Source organism: Melanostigma gelatinosum (genome assembly GCF_949748355.1).
Source record: "Melanostigma gelatinosum genome assembly, chromosome: 17".
Taxonomy (NCBI): domain Eukaryota; kingdom Metazoa; phylum Chordata; class Actinopteri; order Perciformes; family Zoarcidae; genus Melanostigma; species Melanostigma gelatinosum.
Genome location: NC_136650.1, coordinates 10,042,121 through 10,066,048, shown reverse-complemented (window position 1 = coordinate 10,066,048; position 23,928 = coordinate 10,042,121). Strand labels below are relative to the sequence as shown.

Genomic DNA, 23,928 nt, shown 5'->3' with positions numbered 1-23,928 from the left:
CTTTATATGCTCACAAAACCACCTGTTGGCCAAAGAGTGTAAAATCTATTACAGATCTTCTCACCCATGTAATTTGTGATAAAGGCCGATGTATTTTGCCTCAGGAGACCAATTGTCTTGTGAGTAAAACTTCCTGGATTAATCGGCACGTGCTCCGAAACCACGGCACAGCACGTGGCATCATTTCATCTAATGCCTGATTTATACGCCTGCGGCCGTCCGCCTATGCGTTCTGTGTGGGCACCTCTCGCCAGGCATACATACTGCATTGGATTACGCATGGTGTGATTTGCATGGGGTTTGTTCAAGACCAAATCAAATTTTTCCTTTGCAAGAAAGGTTGCCTCTCAGCATCTACTTAGAGCTGCATTTAGTACATTTTTGGCACCTACAAAATTGGTACCTTGGAAAAAGTATAAAATATGGACGTATAGTCTCCGTAACATCGGCCATTGGTTTCTGAAGAGCAGGAGTGAAGCTCAAAGTGTGCGGCAACAGCCGGCTCAATCTTGGCAGTGACGACACAGCCTGTGATCAAAGAGATGGATTGTTGGTGGACCTGAGGCGCTGACACAGCAGAGCAGAGTTATAGCCGGTAGCAACCTGAGACAGCACTCACCTGTTGCTCAAAGCGACCACACCCTCAACTAAGCCTAACTTTGAGCCTTAATTTAAACGGGTGAGTTATATAAAAAAAATACACGCCCCGTAGAATTGGAAATTTGTTATGAGGGGGAAATTAGCTATAGAATAGAAATTGTTTTTGTTTATTTATGCTGAAAAGTTGGGCGTTTTAACATGGGGCACTATGGGGATTGATTCGCTTTTGGAACCAAACTCAAGTGGCCATTTGAAGACCTGCAGTTTTTGTCACCTTTGCGTTGGCTTCATTTCTCAGCACTGGAGGTTGCCACTTGGGTTACGCTTCATTTGCTTGACTGAGCCTCAATATGTAGCAACGCAGGCCATTGATGAAAGCATCAGCTGACAGATCATTGAACATCTCATCGACCTTTCGTGTTAATTTAGAGGGTTCCTTTCATTCTCTCGTGATGTCACTCATTCTCTGTCCCTCCACAAGTGCCCTTACTCTTCAATCTACCACACACTGGTGAATGTAGGATGTTCCAGATCGACTTGATCCTGGGATCAAATTGGACTGGATTCCATTGATGGTTGAGCCTTTGCCCTGGTGTTTAACCCTTCCCTGGTAGCGTGCAATAATGCATTTCAGCATGCATGCCTACAGGGTGTGTTGAAGGCTGTACAAGTGACAAAGGGTTTAATAAACAGGTATAGAACAGCACGAGCCACGTGTCAGCCAATCACAATGCAGGTCCAGTGAACGTGTTGTGGTTTAAAACTGATAACGGCTGTGAGCTGAGCTCTGTACAGCTCAATGTCTCTGTAGAAATACCTTGGGACTGTATCAGCCTCTGTCAGCCTGTTTTTTTTTTCTTTCTTATTTCAAATTAATCCATTCTTATAAAAGCAGTTTTTAAAGAAAGCTTTAAGATGTTTCTCTCCGCGCTGCTGATTCTTGCCAGTCGGGGTTTGTTCAGTTCTGTTTCGGGGTCTCCCGCTGTGGAGGAAGCGTACAGGGCTGTGCTCAGCGTCGTGTCTCCAGGACAGCAGTATCTGAACAGGGAGTCCCTCGGCTCTGTCTTTAATACACTGGAGAAACGTGTGCAGTGTGGTGAAGTGTCGTGTGAAAAGGTAAGTTTTTATTAGGCTTAACTCGCAGCCAGGTTAGAGAGCCAGGTGGGTGACTACAGGTGCTGCGGAATGAGGTCGAGGTCCAAAAGCTATTAACTCTGACTGCTGACCCACGTTCACATGGTTAAAGTAGATTTATTGATGGGAATCTTTAAACATATTTAGTTAGTGGTAATTGATCTCTTTACTGGAAAGACTTTTATTTTATACTTTTTTTTAAGTTGTTAATTCTTAATTCTTCTCTTTCCTCCTGTCAGAGTTTCTGGTACAGGATTGACCGTTATCAGCCGATATAGTACGTTGATTTTGTCACAACCTTTACTAGAGCAGATCCGTGATGAAGACAGGTGACAGGTTTCCGAGCACCAGATTCCCTTTAGAAAACCTCTCATTTTACTGCAGCAGGGCCTGACAGTCTGCGCCTTTCAGTCCTGGTTCTGGGTCTCCTGTGCCTCCCTTCCCTCCAGCAGGCCCAGTAACACATACAGCCTGGGCCTTCCGGCAGCGTGGTGTCGATGTTTGCTCCCAACGGGGACCGACGAAGCAGCTTCTGACTCACTGCTTTAGACCCCGCAGGAGTCCGAGCTGAAGGACTTCCTGTCCAACGTACATGATTTCATCTGATTTCACACAAATCTGACCAGGTGGCACCGATGACAAGCATTGAGAATAACTATGTTAAAATAGCCAATCTCGTGGTCTCATTTACAAATATAGGTCATATAGAGGCATCAGTATTACATTTAGACTGTTTCAAAACCAATTCAAAGTTCCTCACAGTAACTTTACTTTTTAAGTAAATGAAGTAAGTAATACAATAGGCTGTGTTTGTCAAGTCAGTCGGCAATGTCTGTGTGAGGAGATTGTGTGTGTGTGTGTGTGTGTGCGCGAAGTGTGTGTTCTACCCGCCTTGTGGGGACATTCATTTTGTCCTCATTGTATTTTATTAGCACTTATTAGCATTTATTGTATCCGTATTAGTATGTTGCACTGATTGTATTCATATTAGTTTGTTTCTGCACTGTACTTTTACTCTGGTTTTTGCTCTAGTTCGTGCTCTTAGATGCTTGTGTTCTCTTGAATACCTATGTTGAATACACTTATTGTAAGTCGCTTTGGATAAAAACATCTGCTAAATGACAGTAATGTAATGTAATGTCCTCATGAGGACGGAGAGTCCCCACAAAGTACATAAGGAATGACTGCTCAGCTGTGTTACATCTCAGCTCCACCCATCAATCAAGCAAAGCAGGAAACACAGCCAACAAGAAGGACAAGATAGTGCCAACCCCGAGGCCCTCCCAATTTGTATTGTCGCCTAACTCTTGTTATCTGAGGAAGTTCTTTCTAATAGAAGGCAATAAAAGCAACTGATATCCAAGGTTAATGCATTACCGGTTGCTATTAATGCAATGTGCATATTTCTTTTTCTAAATGAATCAAACCTTGTGTTTGAATCGATCAGCGATATGAATAAGTTGCGTAGCACTCGCAGAAAGAAAGCAAGTAAATCTAAACTTCTGTAGCAGCTGTTGTTTCTGTATGTGTTGTTAGGCTATTGTGCCCGAGAAAATCCCTGAATTAGTAACTATATTCTTTTGCTAACATAGATCTGTATGTGTTTTTCTCTGGGCGTAGTGTGATCTAACGGATGCGTTTCACCAGCTGATCAGCGATCGCTCCACCCACGAGGAGGATGACACTGGAAGAGGCAGAAACAGTGTAACCATCAGTGTGCCTCAGTTCACTGCTCTCGCTGCTGGATGCGTCCTGTACCTCTCATCTCCTGGCCTGGTCTGCAGCGCGGTGAGGCAGGGGACGTGGGGACAGGAGGTCCAACGTTTCCTACGTAAAAAAACACATCAGGATCACCATGAGCACCGGCATGAAGACAGCGAGCAGCACCAGGACCATGAACACGTGCACATAGATGTTCATGAGTTGAACGTCCTGCTTCAAGAGCTTGCCGACCACTACGAGCCCTCAGACAGAGAGGTAAACATAAGACTACAACATACTGTTAGTCGACCAAACTAGAAGTACTCATTTTTTATATTTCTTTGATCTATGGTTGATCTATCTCACAAGATTATCAACAAGACAGCAAAGAGGAAAACAAAACATTACTGCTACACAAAATCTTCTCAAATTTACTCGAAGAACTCACTTGAGTTCAATTATTTGCGAAGGAAACATTACTCTTTGGTTAAATTGCTTGTCTCAGATCTCTGATGAGGTGTCGCCTAAGGACATAGTTCAGCTATAGAAGGCCACAAGCAAAACAAAGGTTGACCAACACGTGAATTTGATGATGCAACAATGCTTTATGCTATATAGAAAATTGCTGCTATAATTCATTATTTGGCAACCAGGCAGCCAGTTTACGACCCTCCTTGCTCTCTGACAGTATCCTTCCTGGGTGTGGGTTAATGCGTGTACAGGGTTACTGCCATCATGGCAGTATATATCCCATTACATAACTTATCATACTTGATTGATGAGCTAATATACCTACAAGTCTTTGACCTGTACATCACTGTAGCAACCACCATCATCACAATGAAAAGAGCCCTCTTTAACTGTTTTGTTCTGCCGTATCGTGAGACACAAATTTAATGTCAGAAGTTATTAAAAAACAGTTAAAGAAATGAAAATGAACTCTAGTAAACTATTTAAATGTGTTGTTTGTCTTTTACGTCGTCAAAGTTATTATTTGTAGCTGAAGACAAAACAATAAGGAGTCCTTAACAACAGTGCACACACTGATTCGGATGATTATTTAACATTAAATATTCTATAGTTTAAAGTTGTCTCATGAATTTGACTTCGTTGTATTCAGTTATCTGGCAAACCTTTCAATCAGAAACCAAAACAGCTGGTCAAAACAAGATGCTACTTGCTAATCAAAATGTCACTCAGGAGGAGTGCTGATCAAGTTGACAGCTCGTGATTTCTTGACAACTCTATTGTAATTGAGTTGTGGCTGCAACGGAGGATTAATCTGCGATAAACCAGCGTAAAATAGTGAAAAATGCCTCAGACAATTTGTGTAAAGTCAAAGGAAATGTCAGTGAATTGCTTGTTTTGTCCATCCAACAATCCCAAACTTAAGATATTCAATTTAGAATCAAATAAAGACAAAACTAGCAGAAAGTCTGGAATATGTTTGACTTTTTTCCTTGAAAAATCTCTTCAAGCTCTAATTGTGTCAGTGAGTAAAACTGTATTTGGGTTATATCCTTTGCTCTTTGTGCTTCCTCTGCCTTATCACCATGGTAACCAGAGCTGTGTAACAGCCGGTGACATCACGACAGAGGTCAACGCATCCTCGCCAGACCAGAGACAGGAAGTGGGGGCAGTTTTGGGCCGCGTCCTATATCACGCCTTGCAGGGTCACTGCTTCGTTAGCCGGGCCCTGCCTGAGGAGAGCTTCTTCCTGGACTACATCATGGACCATCTGGGGTCAACGAACGTCACTGTCGGGGGTGAATGTCCTTCAGAAACAGAGAAACAGAGACACGGACACATGCATAGAAAACCCAGACCCTGTAAACTTAGGTTTAACCACTTAGACACTAGAATCGCATGATTTATTGAACTTTCCTCAGTAGAAGTATTTCCCTGCGCACACATTGACTACATAAAGTCATATTCATACTCATATGGTCATATTATTAATCCAAACCAGCTGAATCCTGGAGTAGTTTTGCTCAAGTGTAGGTTCTATTTGTGTTGTGTAGATTTGGAGGCTCTCATGAGGAGTCTGAACCTCGGGCACCAGGAAGACGAACACGCTGATCACGATCACAGTGGTTTGAGACGGAGGAAGAGGAGGAGCCATGAACATCACGAGAGGCATGAAGGAAACACCACCTGGGATCGGGTACATATATACCAACACATCATTTTCTAATTTTCTCCAATGGATTTCACTGCATAATAAATGTCCTTGTTTTCATTCATCTTCACAGAGGAGGGTGAAGTCCATAGTGGTTGTGGTGAACTTAAGAGATCTTTCTTTCTTGTCTCCCAGTTCTGCGCCTCAGCTGAGGAGCTGGTGCTGATCTACGGTCTGGCGGACAACAGCTCGGTCTCCTCTGGCCTGAGTCAGACGGACTTGGCTCGGCTCAGCCCTGCACTCGTCCAGCAGATCCTGAGCGGAGCGTGTGCAGACATCACAGAACCACTGACACCAGATGAGCTCACTAACACTGAGAGTAAGGCTGCATGTTCTGAAAGACCTCTTTGAAACAAATTAAGAATAACAGTTGCACTTGAACGTACCCTCAGCATGCAATTTTGGAGAATATTTCTGATCCACAAGTTTCTCACTCATGAGGTTTTGTTCACCTTTATCATGGCAGGATGGACAGATTGAATCAATAAAGGCTTCACATTTGTTTTGCCATTTTGTGCTTTATTTTGTTTCAAAAGTCAATATCTTCTTGACATAACTGACTTTCACCCCCCATCTTCTGTTCTGTCTTTCTCTTGTAGAATACATCTATGCAACCATTGCCAATATGGCGATAACGCTGACGTCCATGTTTGGCATTGTAGTGCTGCTCTGTACGTCTTGCACCAGTGTCTTCCAGCTTTGTATCCAGTTTTGCATCAGCCTGGCTGTGGGTTCCCTGACTGGAGATGCCTTACTGCACCTGATACCCATGGTGAGTGATTTCCACACTTTTAAAGCCCTGACAAGCTTTTTTTTATTTTTATACCATTGGTAGCTGAAATTCATTGCAGCTATATAATATTCTTCATAAACACACCAGGACGTTTTGTCATGACATCAACAATCATGGTTATTTTTATACTCATTTAGACTTCTTCCTTGTCTGTGTGTCCAGTTTTTAGGTTTACATGTGCACTCAGACCAAACCGACAGCTCCAAGCACTCTCACGGCGCTCACCAGGAAGAAACTCCAGACTACCTTTACAAGATGTTAGTACTGATTGGCGGTATCTACTACTTTTATCTGATGGAAACAATCTTCTCTCTGCTTGCATATAAAGATAATCATCACCATCATCAACATCATCATGCGGTAAGAGAAAATGAATACACAGAATTTGGCTAATAAGAATATAAATGAGGACATACCATTCTCGATTTTTTCTTTAAATCAAACATTGTTTTGGAAATTATGGGAACCTAATGGGATCCTTTCCTTGATTTGTGCAGCTAAATATTGCGAGGAAATGTCAAAAAGTTACTCTCTCTCTCTCTCTCTCTTCTCTTCTCTCTCTCTCTTCTCTTCTCTTCTCTTCTCTTCTCTCGCTCTCTCTCTCTCTCTCTCTCTCTCTCTCTCTCTCTCTCTCTCTCTCTCTCTCTCTCAAGGAGGAATCAGAGCCTCACCACTGTGACCATGGGAGGGTTTTAGAGATGTATGAACATGAGAGGAAACAAAAAGACAAGTCACAGTCAGCATCAAGCGCAGACCTGGTGAGAAACACACTTACATTAACACTTGACGGAACACTAATCATCTAATTCATCTGCACAGATAAGGGAGAGTACAAATAACAGGAGACCAAAACGTGTTTAACTCAGTTAATCTCTGTAAACAAATACTGTTGAAATGTTGAAAATGCCCATAAGCTGCCTCAATGTGTCAATATCAGGACTTATTACTGAATGTTTAATGTAACATGTGCATTTTAGGTTGTCGATCAAGACAATGAGAACTCTCTTGCAGAGCCAAAAGAGCTCACCAGAGGCAAGTGAAGTTATTTCCAATACAAAAACAAGCATCACCAAATTGTGATAGGCTTTATGGTGCTAATCACCGTGGCTACTCTACTTCAACTATTACTTCGTCTGCCTCCACAGAACAGCGTCTGCTGCCTTATATGATCACTATCGGCGACAGCGTCCACAACTTTGCGGACGGCTTAGCGATGGGCGCAGCTTTCTCCCTGTCGTGGAAGTCCGGTCTGGCCACGTCACTAGCTGTCCTCTGCCATGAACTACCACATGAACTGGGTAAAGGAAACACACAAAGACAAGGCAGCGTCCCATTCGGTCATTAAAGATCTCTTTAACATTCGCCCTGTGTCTCTCCAGGCGATTTTGCCATTTTGCTCAACTGCGGTGTGTCCGTCCGCAAGGCGTTGCTTCTGAACGTTGGCAGCGCCATGACCTCGTTCATCGGCCTGTACATCGCTCTGTCTGTGGCCACTGACCTCGCCACCAAGCAGTGGATATCTGCCGTTTCTGCAGGACTCTTCCTGTACGTCGGGCTGGCTGACATGGTGAGTGTTTGTCATGACGGAACCATTTACCGTACAATACATACATCAAAATGGCACCAAAAGGAACTCCCATCTCTCTTCTTTCTCCTTCCAGCTCCCCACCATGGTCCACATCAGCAACAAGAAACCCTGGCTGATGTTTCTGCTGCAGAACGTCGGCCTTCTGACCGGGTGGGGTATTCTGTTGGTGCTGTCACTTTATGAAGAGAGGATCAGCTTTTAAAACAGACAAACGTCGGTCTGTTGAATGGGTTCTTCTTACTTCTGATAGAATCTATGACGATTGTGAACTCTTTGAACAACATTCACAGTAACATGACTGGCTGTTTATGGGCATTCCTCATAAATGACTATACCGTGAGAGCCCTGGTCTTGTTGGCATAAACAGCCTGTCGGACGGAGAACTAATTCAGTCAGATACATTTTAAACATTTCTGTGCCACCTAAATACTCCAAAACCCCTCCAACATAATATGTTTTTTTTTTGACCACCTTTTGAATGTTGTTCACTAACAGCTTGTGCAGAAAACTTGCACAGCAGCCTCCCAATAGCCTACACCAATGGTGATGGGCAAAATGTTAGAGACAAACTTCCAATACAGGAACACCATCAAATGCAGCCAGTAGAGCTGAAAATATACAGTCACTCTCCTGACAGTGAAAGGTCGGATGTATTCCAGAACCTCTGTGGCTAGAAGTACTGTTTAAACTAGAATCTCAGTGTACATATCAGAGGGTTTTTTAAATCAAACTTTTATCATTAATATTTTGGTAAAAAATTAATATTGACGAATTTACCTTTTTACAAAGATTGGTTGTGGTCCCTGTAACCCGAGGCTGTTTTTCTGCCAGTACAAGCAATTTCTTTCTTTGATTAGTTTGTTTCTGATTTTCAGCACTGATCAAATGTGAAAATGACGCTACAATTCAGAATACACGTATTGTTTACTCCTTGAGTATATACATTACATGTAATACATCTTTGTACAGTTATATTTTGTGCTTTTTGATAAGAAACATACACAGATAAATGAATTAGAAAAAGAAGATATAGTTGTTTGAGTTTATAGTATTTGCCTGAACTACAAATCCCACCACACAAATTATGAAGGTAAATGTGTAAAAATGTGTTATTTTTGTTGGTGTGGTGTAAAGTATATTTTATATTCTGCCTTGTTTGGAAAATTAAAACTCTTTCAAAACCCATTATGTACGAACTTACATGTGATCAATTTGTGAATCCTTTTAGCAGCGGCTTCACCCTTTTGTTCGGATGTGATCACGGATCCGCTGAATGTAACCTCCTTTCTTAATCTGTATGTGAATGAAGCGGTGGAAGCGGTGGAAACTAGATTGTCTCTTTATCTGTCTCGTCTAATCTCCTCAACTTGCAGGCCAGGTGAACGTCTTCATTAGGGACAGAGTCCGCTGACAACTCATCACGCAAAGACGGAGACACAAAATGTACATGATGTGGTGTCCGTGTAACCACCAGCATGACAGGTGGCCGACATTCTCTCAGACAGAATTACCCATTTAATGACCACATGTAGGTTGCGTGCTGATCCTTTAAGCATGCACCGTAAAAAACACCAATTGGAGATTACAGCATGTAGCTGCTGACAGAGGAAAATGGATTTCCCTGCAGTCAGCTCTCCAACACAAGCAATCCATAATTTTGAACTTCTACAGTATGTTTGCAGAGGTTTCTACGAGCCCCCAGAGTCAAGTAGCTTACTCTCCCAATAAAATACTTAATAATTACCTCTAAAACTGGACCTTTGAGCTGATCATAAATCACACTGCATAATACATAATACATATTTTGGCTGAATAGGTTTTACAACTTCATAAAGATGTTGAAGCTGCAGTGACAGAGAGCTGCATCAGAAAGTGAGTATTTCAGTGAATGGCTGTTGTTAAGCGGAGGTGATGGGAAGAAGACGTCGGGGTCACAATGGTTACTGTAAGTGTTTGAATAGTCACAGCATGTTTAAGGTGAGCTCACTGTCAATGACGTGGTTGAGTTTAAGTCTTACATCACTGTATCCTGCCAACAAAAACTGCTTATATCTCAGCTTTTTTTAAAGCCATGCTGGTGTCATCACTCAGTCAGTCTGTCAGTCCACCACTTTCGTCCAAACAGAAATATCTCAACTCGTGAACAGAGTGAGGTGACCTTTTATACAGACATTCATGATCCCCAGAGGATGAACCAATCCAGTGCTTTGGTTTATGACCAAACACCTGCAAAACGAATGGCATTGTGACGCAGTTCGTGTTTACTGCTCATGTGCAGATGTTAACACGCTAACACGCTAAACTAAGATGCGTTAGCTCAAAGTACGGCCTCCCAGAGGAGCTGGCCTCAGGAGGCTTAAAAGAGGAGATGCCACGGCGTCAAATCAACGGGGTGCGAGTGCGACACATACGCAGTCAAATCCGGTCTGCACAAAAGGCTCGCAATTACAGACCATGAGGATGATTGATTTTTGAAAATGATGAATTGTATATTGGCCGCCATCCATTCGAGCAAACCCAAAAACTTTGGTCAGGCTGAGGGCTCTCAACGAGCACCTGAGGGGACACCATCCCTTTACTTCCTGCCAGACTCTTGTTTTGTTTTCCTGAATAGTTAACTCTGCTGCTTCCAAAGTGACAGTCTTGTTCAATTTAAAAACATTCCCGAGGAGGGGCTGTTGATGATGCATTGTTAAAACATCATTGCCACTGACCTGTCCCAGAAAAGGCGGACTTCATGATGACCCAGTTTTTCCATTTCCTGTTTCTCCCACAGTGATACAGTATATTATCCCCTCCGTGGCGGGAAAATCACCATGAAAGTTTGTCTGAGTTGAGGTTTGTTTTCATCTCTACAGCTCAGTTTGCTGCCAGAGTTTGAAACTGTTGAAGAAAATCATCATATAACTTCGGATTGAACTGAACACATTTGGTCTCATAAGAAAACGGTTTATAGAAGTTATGTTGAACACATTTGGTTTCATAAAAACATTCTTCGGAAGTGATTAAGGCGCGCCAGAGAGATTGTAATCCATCACTCCTATTTGTATCAAAACATTTCCCGTACACAAATCGTGTGTTCTGCCAAAAGGTTATCTTGACCCAAACGAAAACATGAGGGCATGACATAGTGAAGAAACCACGTGTGTTTGTTTGTGGTTCAACCGACTGCTTTGATTGGTGGAAAGTGACATAAGGGGGTTGAATTTGACTGGAAGAGTAATCTGTGAAAAGTAATACATTGGATTTTGGTGAACATGTGCTCATTAAAACGCGCTGGGTTGCAAATCCAATTCAACGTCTCTTCTCGTCATTTTGCCAAAGACTGCTGATATGCATACATACATTTGCTCATTAGGCAGATTTCTCCACTTTTTATGACATGCTGTGAGAGTCATAGCAGATATGTGAAAGCCAGAGTCCACTGTTAAAACACAGAGAGCTCAGGCACTGCTGGTCAGCACAGCTCATTCTAAAGAGCATGTTTTAGCTTTTTAACCGGATTAATTCAACCAAAGTAAAAATACGTATTACTCTTTACAGTGACGAGACACAATTGAAACCTGTTTATAATTCGCCTGTCCGCTGAAGTTGAGTAAATATTTAACGAAGATGAGAGAAACCGAGGAAAAAAACTCCACACACAAAGTAACTAATCATTACACAAAACGTTTAACAAGAGCTGAATCTGTCAATAGAAGTCAATATTTGTATTTTTAACATGCGGTTAAAGTTTCTGGAGTCAACAGTGACATTGTGACAGTGGGATGGTACAATAAAAGAGAAATTATATTTTTACTTCCTCGTTTCTTTCTGGGTCGGGACTTTTATTTTCTCTGAGGTTTGAGTCCGTGTACTAATAAAACAAGATAAGCGCTTTTCATCAATGCGACACAAATCAGTTCTATTCGGAGGAGATATTCCTGAAGTATTTAAATAAATGTCAATGAAAGACAAAGCTAGAAAAATAGAACAATGTATTTATTTAATTACAGTCTTCAAAGAAAAACAAAAGTATTTTTTTTTTTATGTATAAACACTTAACATTGTAGAAAATAGCACATATTAAAGAATTCAACATGATTGATTAAAATTGATATGAGACACAAAACAAGTGTTTAATCTATCAAATCCATCAAATCCAGACCGAAGAGTACAAGCGAGGGAGTAAGTGAATGGTGCTTGTGTGCAGACATGTTGCACTTGGTCGTTCACTTGAAGCGAATGATCTCCTGCGTGGCCAGTCGGATGAGCTGGTTGAAGTCAAACTGGATGTACTTCCTCCAGTAGCGTCGGTCCCTGCCGTAGATCTGAGCAGGATAGCAAGGACTGCCTGAAACAGAGAAATGAAGCACAGATGTGGATCCACAGCTGACAACTCGATGCACTTTATGTCGGTTTACTGACAATCTAATATATTAAATATATATTTTAGATATATTTTGTTCACTGTCAAGCTCACAATTTATTCATTGATCCTCTAACACCCTCTACAGGTCAAGAGTCCTTTTGTTCATCTTTCCTGAACAGCTTTGGCTTGAGGCGCAGAACAAAGCTCTGTGGTTTATATGCTCTTTGAACAAATCAAAAACGCTGCACTGAGCAGTGTTAAACCACCTGTGATCACCTGACGTACAAACTGCGAGCTTTGTGTGCTCTCTCACCTATGCCGTGCAAGACTCTAGCAACAGCTCTTCCAGAAAACTTCTCATCACTTCGGTTGGAGAGAAAACTTCTGATGTCCGCTCTGATCTGATTCTCCCAGTCCAACAACTAAAAACAACGCAAAACACACACGCAAGTAAACCACGACATCCAGAACATTCAAGACAGAAATTCAGCCGTTAACTCCCGATAACCGCTCTGTGTGTGTTTCACCTTGTATTTGTCGAGCTCCTCGATGTCCACTGGCGCGAGGCCTCGGTCCCGCCTCTTGTCGAAGTACTCGGAGAGAAGGTCTTTCAGATGGAGGCTGCGACTCTCATCCAGATCTTCGAGACAGGACGCTACGCTCTGGAAGGAAACACTGCAACACAACGCGCACGCAAAGTTACACACGGACACAAGCTAACGTAGACAAGCATGCCGACCAATAAGGAGGATAACAATTGATCTTTTTAGCAGTCTGAAAAAGCCTTTCAAAAAGAAAAGAAAATAGGATTTCATGATACATTTAAGTGACCTTTTGAAGGCCTTGAAGCAGGCGGTCAGCTGGTAGAGCTGCGTTCTCTCTTGGTTCTGCACTCGATTATGGAGGAAGTGACAAACTCTGTCCATCTCCTCGTCGCTGAGGTCGCCGAAGGAACGGAAGTAGAAAGATAAGGAGGACAACTCAACGTGGACGCCGCTCCGTCCGCCGACTGAAACACAAACATTTGTGATCCACTGGCGAGTGTCTCTATTCGTCAGTTTGTATAATAAGAGAACACACAGGAAAGGAGGTCCGAGGCAGACCGTTTGAGTAAGACCGGTACGATTAACTACAGTGGGACAATTCAAACTATGACGTTGTTTTCCCGGCTGTGCTTTGCTTTTGTGTCTGTGAGGATATGTCCTTGAGGTTTTTGTTACATTGAACACAAAGATTTATTGCTGACGGATTAAACGAGAGTAAAAGAGTTACCGCTGCTCCACTGCAGCTGTCGGACTCCTCTCTTCACCAGAGGAAGCTGCCATCCCATAGTGTCCGCAACCTCGACAACATCGAACTCCAGCTGATCGAAGGTCTCCACCCGCTCGCCCGCCATCCGCCTTCTGGCCAACACCACAGCAATGGGAGGGCAGCTGTGGAACAGATTGAACAGCGGTTTGTCATTTGAAATATCTGATGACATCTACGTATAACTATGTATTTGTTTACAAACAAACGCATAATTATGCTGGCACGCTGCAGACTATGCATCATCTTCAGTGCCCCATATCGGAGCATATTTCATACATTTTAGTGATTTTCTGGAGCTGTCTTGGTCCGCCATAGCAGCTGACTTTGCACACAGAAAGCGTCGGGTGGAGAAGCTCGACAAAGCGCTGGGGATGCAGCTCCAGATAGCAGAGCAGCGTTTCTACACCTAAAATACACAAACACGCAAAGGAAGAAAGAAAGAAGGGGAATTTTCCACAGTTAGGTCTTGTTCTACTTATCAACAACTATTTTAGTTTTGAGCTATTCGTTCATGTTCATGCTCTCGCTTCCACTTACCTTCCTCTGTGATGTCCAGAGCCTCCACAGTTTCTTGGATGGGAATCGCTCGCTCATGCGTGTGACACACTCGCTCTCTGGGCCAATCGCTGCGTTCCTCTTCCTGGTCCCTGAGCCAATCAACAGCTCCTTTTGCCTCCACGACGCTGAGCTTCATCGAACCGTCAGCTTCACGGTCAGCTGTCTGCTCTTCATTCTGCTCCTCTTTCTTCTCCTCTCCTTCATCGCTACCGTCTTGGAGGGGCCGTCCCGCCGCATCGGTATGCGACGGCTCCTTGCGGTGAAAACAAGGACACATCGTTCATCACTTTGTCCAAGATTCTGGTTTCTTTTTACATACAACTACAAAATAAAACTTCCATTTACTGCATTTGAATGGTCTTTTATTGGGTGAAAGAGTGAATAAAAAGACATAAAAGAGCCTTTTCTTTTTGCGTTACCTGTGCAGTAGGCAGTATTGGCGTGTCTGTCTGCTCTACGTGCTGCTGAGTGTGAGGGTTCAGGCTGCTCTCCTGATCACACGCATCCATCGTTTCCATCATCTCCATCAGCTCGGAATCTTCAATGTCCTTTACACACAGACAGTTTAGTGTTGCTGTTGTACTACCATGGTCTCTCAGCTTATTGAACAGTATTTAAACCAAACCCCCCCCCACACACACACACACACACACACACACACACACACACACACACACACACACACACACACACACACACACACACACACACACACACACACACACACACACACACACACACACACACACACACACACACACAGGTGGAGATACCTGTTCCAGTTGCCGTTGTTTCTGGTGTATCCGTTCACATTTGCATGGAGGGAAAACTTTCTGGACCAGTTTCTTTACTGTGTAGTAGTCCACTGTGTCTGCATAGATGTGACGGCGGAGCTCATGGAGGTCCCCACCCTACAGACACACACACACACACACATCATTTATACGCAAAATATACTGTGTACTGAATTGGATTTTATTTAAACACATTTGTACCATGTTTTACTGTTGTATACTGTTTTATTGACAGATAACCACAGTCTCACCTCAGGGTCCAGGAAGAGGTGACAGTGCGCTGGATCTCCGTCTCTTCCTGCCCTCCCAATCTCCTGAACGTAGCTCTCAAAGCTCTGAAAAACAGTTACAACCAGTAAGGGAATACTGATAGAGACAAAGACTTGTTTTAGCACAGAGTTACGGTTTTAGATGTAAAATCTGGGTTTACGATCGAATGGAATCGATCGGACAAAGTACCTTTTGTATCTATTTACATTTTTAACGGGTAGAAAACAGGTGTGTTTAATTTTCACCATAAAAATGAAAATTTGAACATCGACCAGAGCATGACAAACTCCATCTGCTGATAAATATTATATGACATTAACGAAAGCTCCAGAACAACTGCCAAATGGACCTTGTGATAAAATAAATTTTCTCTTGTTCACAAAAATGTTTTCAAACCGAACACCGTTGCAGATTACGCGTAAAAGTTGAATGTAAAATGTTCCAAAGTGTGTTTTTGCTTTACATAAATCAAACCCACCTTCGGCATGTTATAGTGGATGATACCGCGGACGTCGGATTTATCGAGGCCCATGCCAAACGCCACAGTGGCGACCACTAGTCGGAGCTCCCCGCACATGAAGTTGTTCTGGACGCGACGGCGCTCTGACGCCGACAGGCCGGCGTGGTACGACTCCGCCTGCCATTTCAGCGGTTTACGGATCTTCTTCCTCGCTAAATGTAGAAACACAGAGCAGTAAGAAAAACCAGTGGACAAAGTAGAAAATATCAGATGGAGTAAATGCTTTTTGACAGATTCAGACAGCTTTCCGATCAGAGATACCAGTTATCCCTCCTTTACCCAGCTCTTTCTTTCTCTGTCCTACGGGGTTGCGTTGCGTCTGACTGCTGGTCTGTTTGTTTTCCTTCACGAGCACTCCGTTCAGGCAGGTCCTGAGCAGCGCTGACATGCGGGTCGTCTCCTCTCTTCTGGTGCAGTAGACGATGATGGAGTCCAGGCAGCCAAACCGATCGCCCTTCAACAGGGACACCAAAGCCTACACAGACAAATACAGGAGACGGACAGAAACATTGAGGAAGCTACGATTGTTTCTCGATGGACACATGGGGGGGGCTCTGGATATGGACAACTACACTTTTACAGAGATCTAAGAATATTTCGACACACTATAATTTCATTTGTGTGAAATGCTATGTTTCACATGCTACTCATCGCACCTGATCTTTGTCTCTGTCCATGGACACAGACAGTTGCAGGTTCGGAGGCACTGCCGCAGATCGGACCGCAATGCCGTCTCGATCGGTGATGTCCAGATGCCGTGCGATGTCCAGAGCAGTGGACAGCGTGGCCGTGGCTGTGAGTCCCAGCAAGCACTGCACTCCCAACCGCTCCCTTAGCACCTACAAACACGCATACATCATGTCGGTTTTTTGGTGACAGTTGCGGCAATCGCTCACACATACAAGGATGTTTATGCGTGTCTTGCTGCTGATAAACCAACACGGGTGCTCAAGATTTTAGTCTCATCGGGTATGGAAGCAGATTGACAAAAACATGCAGGCACAGCAGAATATCCTGATTTATGAAAACGTATTTTTCTTAATATCTAGTGTTGGTTTCAGACTTTTAAAATCTGATTTTAGAGAGAACTAGTGTCGGTGTATGGAAAGTCGTGCTTAACTTGGGTTGTTCACGTCTCTTCCTAAAATTCTCTTCGAATGTCCAGATGTTGTTTTCCCTCAAATGAACTCAAACAGTCTGAACTCACCTTGCAGAGTCTCAGGTAGCAGGGCCTGAAGTTGTGAGACCACTCTGAGACACAATGAGCTTCGTCTATACAGGCGAAGGCCACAGGGGGGAGCTCCTGAGCCGAGGGCAGACACCCGGAACCCGAACGGCCTCCACCAACCAGAGCCTCTGGAGAGAGGAGCAACACACACACCTGGCCTGACTTCACCTGGAGAAACAAAGGAAGGACACATTTTAGGCCCAAAATACTACCAACGCATAATAATAACACGTGATGGTTTAAGATGTCTCTCTTGAAAGAGTTTTGAAACTTGTCAGATGTAAACATGGCCTTTGATTCTAGATTGGGTATCATTTTTTTTTGAGACACGCAGGAAGATGTTGGAGTTTAAAACCTCCAAATGTACCGTTTCCTCCGACTCTGAAGTCTTGCTGCTCTTGTGTCTGTTACCTTTTCGATCGCAGCTTCTCTCTGTTTCATCGTCATGTTGGAGTGGATACAGGCTGCCTTCAGATTGGCTGGCAGGCCAGACAGCTACACACACACACACACACACACACACACACACACACACACACACACACACAGGAAACAGTCACAACAGAATTAGTTAACTGCATCGCTGTTCAAACGATTCACTTCATGTGAAGTCTTTTTGTTTGTGCGTGTGAGAGAAGGCGACTACCTGGTCGTCCATTAGTGAGACGAGAGGTGAAATGACCAGAGCGATGCTTTTTGATCTCTTAGCGTACAGGTAGGCCGGGAGCTGATAGCACAACGACTTACCCATCCCTGTTGACAGCACTACGAGGGTAGAGAGACCTGGAGGAACAAGTGAGCGAGGCAGACATGAACACAAGAGATCACAGATGTACACATGTGTGTTTGTATCTGTGAGTACTGTGGATACCTGACAGGATCCTCATGATGGCTTCCTCTTGTCCTGGTCTAAAGGACTGATAGCCGAGGTCTTTCAGAGCTGCCAAAACCTCAGCAGGTGTTTCTAAACACACACACACGTTCCCACAAATAAAACGTTAACTTTTGAGCAAAAGTTCTTTATTTATTTGTATTATTATAAGCAACACAATGAGTGTTTACCCTGGACTTTCCCATCATCTCCGACATCATAAAGTGGTTCCACTGGTGGTGGAGGAGCGGGGCGCTCGTAGTCAGGACGAATAACGTTCAGCAACACCTCGTCTTTATGGTCACCGTCCGCCTCCTTCTGTTGGTGCGGCTGCTCCTCTGTGATGCTGGGAGACGACACTGGAACACACACACACGACAAACATACTCAGAAACAACTGTGTGAAGTAATCATTGACTATTTTGTTCCCTCAAAATTGTGAGCTGGTTTGCAAAGTTGTATCGATTGCTGAAGCTGACGTGCAAGATGTAATAAAAGAAACGGAAAAATAAATTGTATTTACATGAAAATAAAGTGATGAAAGATGTTTTTCATGCAACATTTTGATGTAAACCTACAAAATTGTCATTTAATATCATTTATCTAACAAACAAGACGAACCTGAAAACCTCCATTGTTACATTTTTCATCATTTAGAACTAGACCGTCACATGAAAACAGTTGCGTTGAGGAGGAAAGCAGTGCGCTGGGTAACAGTGAGTTCAACAGGCGTACCCAGCGGCTGCGGTTGCAGTGTGCCCGTTGCCCTCGCAACCTCTTCCAGGGTGGGCAGTTCAAACGGCTCCTCCTCAGCGCGCTGGTCCTCGGGAACAGGAGGGGGAGGAGCTACAAAACAAGATCTCTTCATCAACACCAACAATCCATCGGTGATATTTACAGTCTGTTGTAAAACATAATCAGTCTGGTTCAGTTGATAATTGTCAGACACCACAAAGAATAATATTAATCGAGGAGATGAATTAGCGTCCACCGTCCACTTGTATTGGTTTTCTTTGTATTACCTGGTCCCTTGCAGTCCATGGCCCAGTGTCCGGTCCCTCCACACTTGTAGCAGGTGTCCCCCTGTCGAGTGAGCCCCCCTCTGAATCCACCGCGCCTTCCTCTGCCAAAAAATCCTCCACCGAAGCGTTCGCCTTTCAGCTGGAACTTCTGCATGTACATCTGAGAAACACACAGGCAATCTGTGACAACACATTTCTGGAGCTCTGGATACATCACGAGTCTGGTGGTTTAGATTTCCTTCACGAATGCATTCATTCTTTAGAAGGACACTGTAGACAGGTTTTGCATATTTAGTCTTATTTGCAATTTGCATTAAATTCATGTTGTGCAATGAATTACACAACATGAAATTACGTTTCTTAACCCCGAACACTTCAGAGCATCACTCACTGAGTGAGTCAGGAAGTTCAGTTTTACCTTTAATGTTTTGATTTATGACTTTTCGAAACATTAGGGATTCATCCGAGACACAAACAAACAAACCTGTTTCCGTAGACCTGCACCTCTGACGGCGTACCCTTTGACGTGAGATTTCTTCTTCAGATTGATCTTCACAAAGTTGCCCTCCAAGCCTTTCTTGCCGCTGTACAAATGAAGAATCGTTTGTACACGGAACACAAACAGAGATGTTTTGCAGCAGGACGTGGGTTTTGTCCTCACCTGGCTCTGACGGGCGGAGTGTGATGCGATCTCCTGGCTCCAAATTCCTCCTCTATTTCTCCTAACAAGTTCTCCTGAGGAACCTTGTGAGGAGTGATACCGTCTGTAACTCATTTGCACAGCATTCACAGTATGTGGAGATGAATTTAAACGAACCAACTTACCTTTTTTGGTTCGGTGGTTTCTTTCTCTTCTTCTGCCTCTCCATCTTCGTCTCCCTTTTTCTTGGCTCTCCTCTTCTTCCCTCCTCCTCGAGCTGGGCTCGGGTTTACATCAGAGCTCTCCTCTTTCTTTTTGCCATTCCTACGCCTCTTCTTCACTCCTCCCTCCTCTGTCGCGTCTCCCTCTCGCTGCCTTTTCCTCCTTCTCTGTTTTGTATCTTTGGATCTGTGACTAGCTTTAATGTCGTCTTCTGGCGTTAAAGGTGGCGTCGATCCTCTTTCCATCTCCTCACCTCCTTTTCTTTTTCTTTTCTCTTCCCCTGCTCCTCTGTTTTTTCCAGTGTGTTCTAGAGAAGATGTAGGTGCACTATCACTGACTGTTTTGTCACTTGTGGTGCTCTTCAACCCTTTGTCTCTTCCCAAGTCTATTGCCTCAGTTCTTTCTCGCTCCGCATCCATTTCTTCTTCCCCCTCTCTTTCATTCATTTGGATTCTCCCTTCAGTTTCTCGTCCCCTTTCTCCCTCTCCTTCTTTCTCCAGCTCTATCTCCTGGTTGCCTGCTCCCGGCTTCACCTCAGCCCCCATCTCTCCAAACACCTGACACCTCTCGAGCCACTTCCTGTCAACAAAACCCAGTCTGCTGGCAGGAGAGGACTTTCCTCCAATGCCCCTGCCTCCAATTCCTCCTCTGAAACCTCCAACAACCTGAGGGCTTCCTCTCAAGCTAATCAAAGTTCCAATGCCTGCCTCACCAACACCCTTATGTGGCGTTCCTAAAGTTTCAACAGTTTCTTTTTTGTCTCCTGAAGTCCCTGTCGTTTCATTGGCCCCTCTTGAACTTCCTGCACTACGTGGAGAAGATAACGACGACAACAAGGCAGAAGGTCGGGCTGCAGAGGGAGCTGGACGAGAGACATTTTGATTTTTTGAACTGATAACTTTACTAGTACTACTCTTAATACTAATATTACTAGTACTACTACAACTACTGGCAGCACTCGCAGCTTCTTCACAAGAATCTCTGACGGGCTCAAATGGTTCACATGGCTCTTCAGGCTCCACTTTCTGGGGTGTCTTTGAAACCAGGGACCCCAGGCCAGTGTTCCATCTTCTGTAAAGGACACAAAGTATTCTATTCAAACTAAAGTTTTAAATGGTTATCAGGTTTGGAAACTTGAAATGGCAGCAGCACAACTATTGGTAGTGTTGCTAAAGAGCATGAAATGCAATTACATACGGGGAACATAGTTCATTAAGAACATTACAAGACATATTTAATACAATATTTGGTACTTCATTTTTAGAATTGCAGAAGGTTGCAATAGTTTCATCAAAGTGGCGTCTGTTTAAGAAATGACAACAGCACTATGAACCAAAATCACAACAGAGACAAAGTATCTCAGTTCAAGCACGTGGTTAAGAAATCAGTGTCTGTGTTGAAAATAATACAACTCGAGCTGAAACAACTATCTTAATAATTGATTAAACCTTTCCGCCATTAATGAAGAAAAAAAGCAGAGAATTCTCCAATATGAAGATTTTTTGCTTTTCTCTCTTTTGTATCGTTTTAAACTGAATATATTTTGGTTTTGGACTGTTGGTCTTACAAAACAAGATATTTGTAGATGCCATCTTGGACTCTGGAATATATTTAATATACTAAACAATATCGATATATTAATAAAATGCAGTTACATATCGATCAGCAAATAATGCACGGATGATATGCAGCTAACATCACAATACCTTCTTGTATTTCATTACCTTGGTGTGAAAGGGCTGGATTTTGGGGCACAGGAAGTCATCTTGACAGTGGCAGCAGCAGCAGCAGCAGCAACAGCAGCAGCAACAGGGCTGTTTGACTGTCCAGTTTGTCCGTCTTTCAAGGAGTTAAGAGGCACCCGACCGGGAACGACAGATTTCTTCAGTGAGACAGGTCTCTCCTGGAATATCAAAATAAAATAAGGAAATCATTTTTACAGGTCTCACATGAGGTGGCAGGAGTTTTTAAGTGTACAGTTCTCTCTCTTATCATAATGTTGTATGGTCCGTGTTCTTTCAAAGTGTGTCTCACCTTACTGAGTGTGGCCAGGTTGTTTTTAAGCTTCATGCCATAGTACTGGGCAGAAGCCTTCAGACTGTCTCTGTCTTCGGGTGTCAGTCTGGGAGACGATGTCGGCTGTGAACTGCGGTTCAGATGGGCACCCCAACAGTCCGCCTCCTACGTAGATCAACAACCAGCAGAACATCACAGACGTACGAAACAAATTGTCTTACTTGTATTTGTTTGTTTTTGTTTTTTACAATAAACATCCAGAGTCCCAAACTACCTTCTGGACTGTGTTGATCCCAGCTGTAGCTGTGGCCTGTTCAGCATGCCCGCTGGCTGCATCACTGCTGCTGTTTTCTTTGGCTTGTTTCAAACTGCGGTATTCTTTATACAGCTCTGGGATTGAGACACACCATGTGTTATGCTTATGTCTTTAAACACATTGTCTGTGCTAGAGTTGGACAAAAGATACTTCTGTTTATTAGTGTTGCAAGTTATGGATGCTACTCACGTCTGGTCTCCTCTGGAGCTTGGTCAATGTCCTCCTGGAAATGAAAGAGCATCTTAATAAACTAACTAACACAGCAACACTGTCTGTAGCAGTACGTGCCATGTCCTGTGGACCAACAGATCAATAACGAAACGTAAACAACAATAAAAACAAAACATATCATGTCATATAATTACATTCTATATCTATGGGGTTGACATTATGTCACTGCCTGCTGACTCTCGGCTCACGTTTATGGTTTACATTACCTTGTTTGGTTTCCTCCGGTGGTCTTTAACAAAGCCCTGCTCAAAGCTTTTCAGCTGAAGCTTCACCTCGTTGTATCGATCCATGGTCACGTTAACAGGGTCGATACCTGTCCGATTTAAATAGCTTTAATGTTAACTCAAATGATTAATTTACATAATTAGAGGATAGCATCTGTCCAGCGAAAGCTAACGTTACAGCAACACGATAGCTCGCTAACGTTATAAACGCAACATTATTTCTAAGCGTTTTTCTGAATTTAGCAGCGAAAGCTTTTTTTATAGTAACGGTGAGTTACTTTAGCTTCTTCTTCTCTTGTATAGTTATAGCGACTCAAACGAGGAAAACAAATAAATGTAGAGTTAGTGCATAAACTATCATATTAGAAAACTGCATTAGAGGGCTTTCTTCTGCCTTGTGTCTTGTTTACGATTTTTCCCGCGCCGGAAAAATGACAGTTTGTGTTGCCAGGTTCCTTCTTGTATCCCCCATTCTCACAAAACATAGGTTTCTGTTTTTATACGGACTTAGTCAAGGTGAAATACTTTATTAGCGATGAGAACACAACAATATAGATTTTTGTAAACAATAGTCTGTGTAATCGTTAGAAATCTGTTGAATTTCTAATACATCCGTTTAGGTTTGGTTTATTCAGAGGGATTGGGATTGAGCCTGTCAGGCACCACTTCCTGCCGGATCCACTAGACTCCGCCTTCTTCTTAAAGGGACAGGGACTCATGATGACCGAGGTAATATTGTACTTTTTACTTCACTACATTTATTTGATAACTTTTCTTTATTTTCTTTATTTGATTTCTTTGCCGATTTAGATCAATTTAAAAAATAGAAATAATTGATATTAAAGGTTTAGACAACTTCAACTTTAGCCAGTCTATTTAAAATACATTGTTCTAAAAATCTTTTTTTTTTTTAAATGTAGTTTGACATACTGTAGTCTCAGCACTTTTGAGGTTTTGATCTTGAAATTCAAAGATACCGTGTAATGAATATACATTAAAGTTTAAGGTCCCTGACGTTTTTCTGCTGCTGCTATGTCAATGTGACAAAATATGAAAAATGAAATCAATCACTATATGTAGTTTTTACACCATGCAGTTATTATTACATTGTGTTTGTACAGTGTGAAACAAAGTGTTGCTCTGTGTAAGGGCATAACTGATCCTTCAACCTATAGGTAGTCTCTGACTATCCAGCACTCTTGCGAGTGTCCATTGCAATGTGCAGGATGACCTTATTCATGTGCATTAACTTAATTATCTAAAATGCGTATCCTGTTTTGTTCCGTTTTCATAAATTCATTCTCAACTACTGTTGGCCTGTACAGAAACATCGGTTGCTCTGTAATCACAGGTCTTTTT

At 43.0% G+C, this 23,928-nt stretch overlaps 2 protein-coding genes across 3 annotated transcripts; one reads left to right on the top strand and one right to left on the bottom strand.

Annotated features, from left to right (window-relative positions):
- Positions 1 to 1,515: 1,515 nt before the first annotated feature.
- Positions 1,516 to 8,197, top strand: slc39a4 (solute carrier family 39 member 4; the record flags this gene model as incomplete). Its single annotated transcript, XM_079287538.1, has 12 exons — positions 1,516 to 1,716; positions 3,355 to 3,711; positions 5,000 to 5,201; positions 5,457 to 5,599; positions 5,750 to 5,933; positions 6,214 to 6,386; positions 6,570 to 6,767; positions 7,061 to 7,165; positions 7,385 to 7,439; positions 7,553 to 7,705; positions 7,787 to 7,974; positions 8,069 to 8,197. 12 exons carry the CDS (start codon positions 1,516 to 1,518, stop codon positions 8,195 to 8,197), a joined length of 2,088 nt encoding a protein of 695 aa, XP_079143664.1.
- Positions 8,198 to 12,058: 3,861 nt separating this feature from the next.
- On the bottom strand, positions 12,059 to 22,863 carry recql4 (RecQ helicase-like 4). 2 transcript variants are annotated; one of them, XM_079288530.1, is made up of 28 exons: positions 22,552 to 22,863; positions 22,304 to 22,337; positions 22,073 to 22,188; positions 21,817 to 21,963; positions 21,507 to 21,685; positions 19,746 to 20,853; positions 19,582 to 19,664; positions 19,405 to 19,504; positions 18,921 to 19,080; positions 18,634 to 18,744; positions 18,090 to 18,257; positions 17,899 to 17,991; positions 17,674 to 17,810; positions 17,439 to 17,522; positions 17,007 to 17,195; positions 16,456 to 16,638; positions 16,079 to 16,274; positions 15,758 to 15,951; positions 15,261 to 15,344; positions 14,989 to 15,126; positions 14,635 to 14,763; positions 14,195 to 14,468; positions 13,934 to 14,063; positions 13,619 to 13,779; positions 13,178 to 13,355; positions 12,874 to 13,021; positions 12,660 to 12,768; positions 12,059 to 12,328 (listed from the first exon to the last, which is right to left on the bottom strand). In XM_079288530.1, exons 1-28 carry the CDS (start codon positions 22,633 to 22,635, stop codon positions 12,207 to 12,209), a joined length of 4,839 nt encoding a protein of 1,612 aa, XP_079144656.1. In that variant the 5' UTR covers positions 22,636 to 22,863; the 3' UTR covers positions 12,059 to 12,206. The 2 variants fall into 2 exon arrangements, with proteins under 2 accessions (XP_079144656.1, XP_079144657.1); XM_079288531.1 differs by having other exon boundaries at positions 14,195 to 14,465.
- Positions 22,864 to 23,928: the final 1,065 nt, after the last annotated feature.

What these genes read in the sequence shown, in the direction of transcription:
- recql4 (XM_079288530.1), bottom strand. Translation starts at nt 22,635, where the DNA reads ATGGATCGATACAACGAGGTGAAGCTTCAGCTGAAAAGCTTTGAGCAG. An exon ending in CAATACTGCCTACTGCACAG is followed by an intron (nt 14,469 to 14,634) that starts GTAACGCAAAAA and finishes TTTCACCGCAAG; the next exon opens with GAGCCGTCGCATACCGATGC. An exon ending in TCTGGACATCACAGAGGAAG is followed by an intron (nt 14,064 to 14,194) that starts GTAAGTGGAAGC and finishes TGTGTATTTTAG; the next exon opens with GTGTAGAAACGCTGCTCTGC.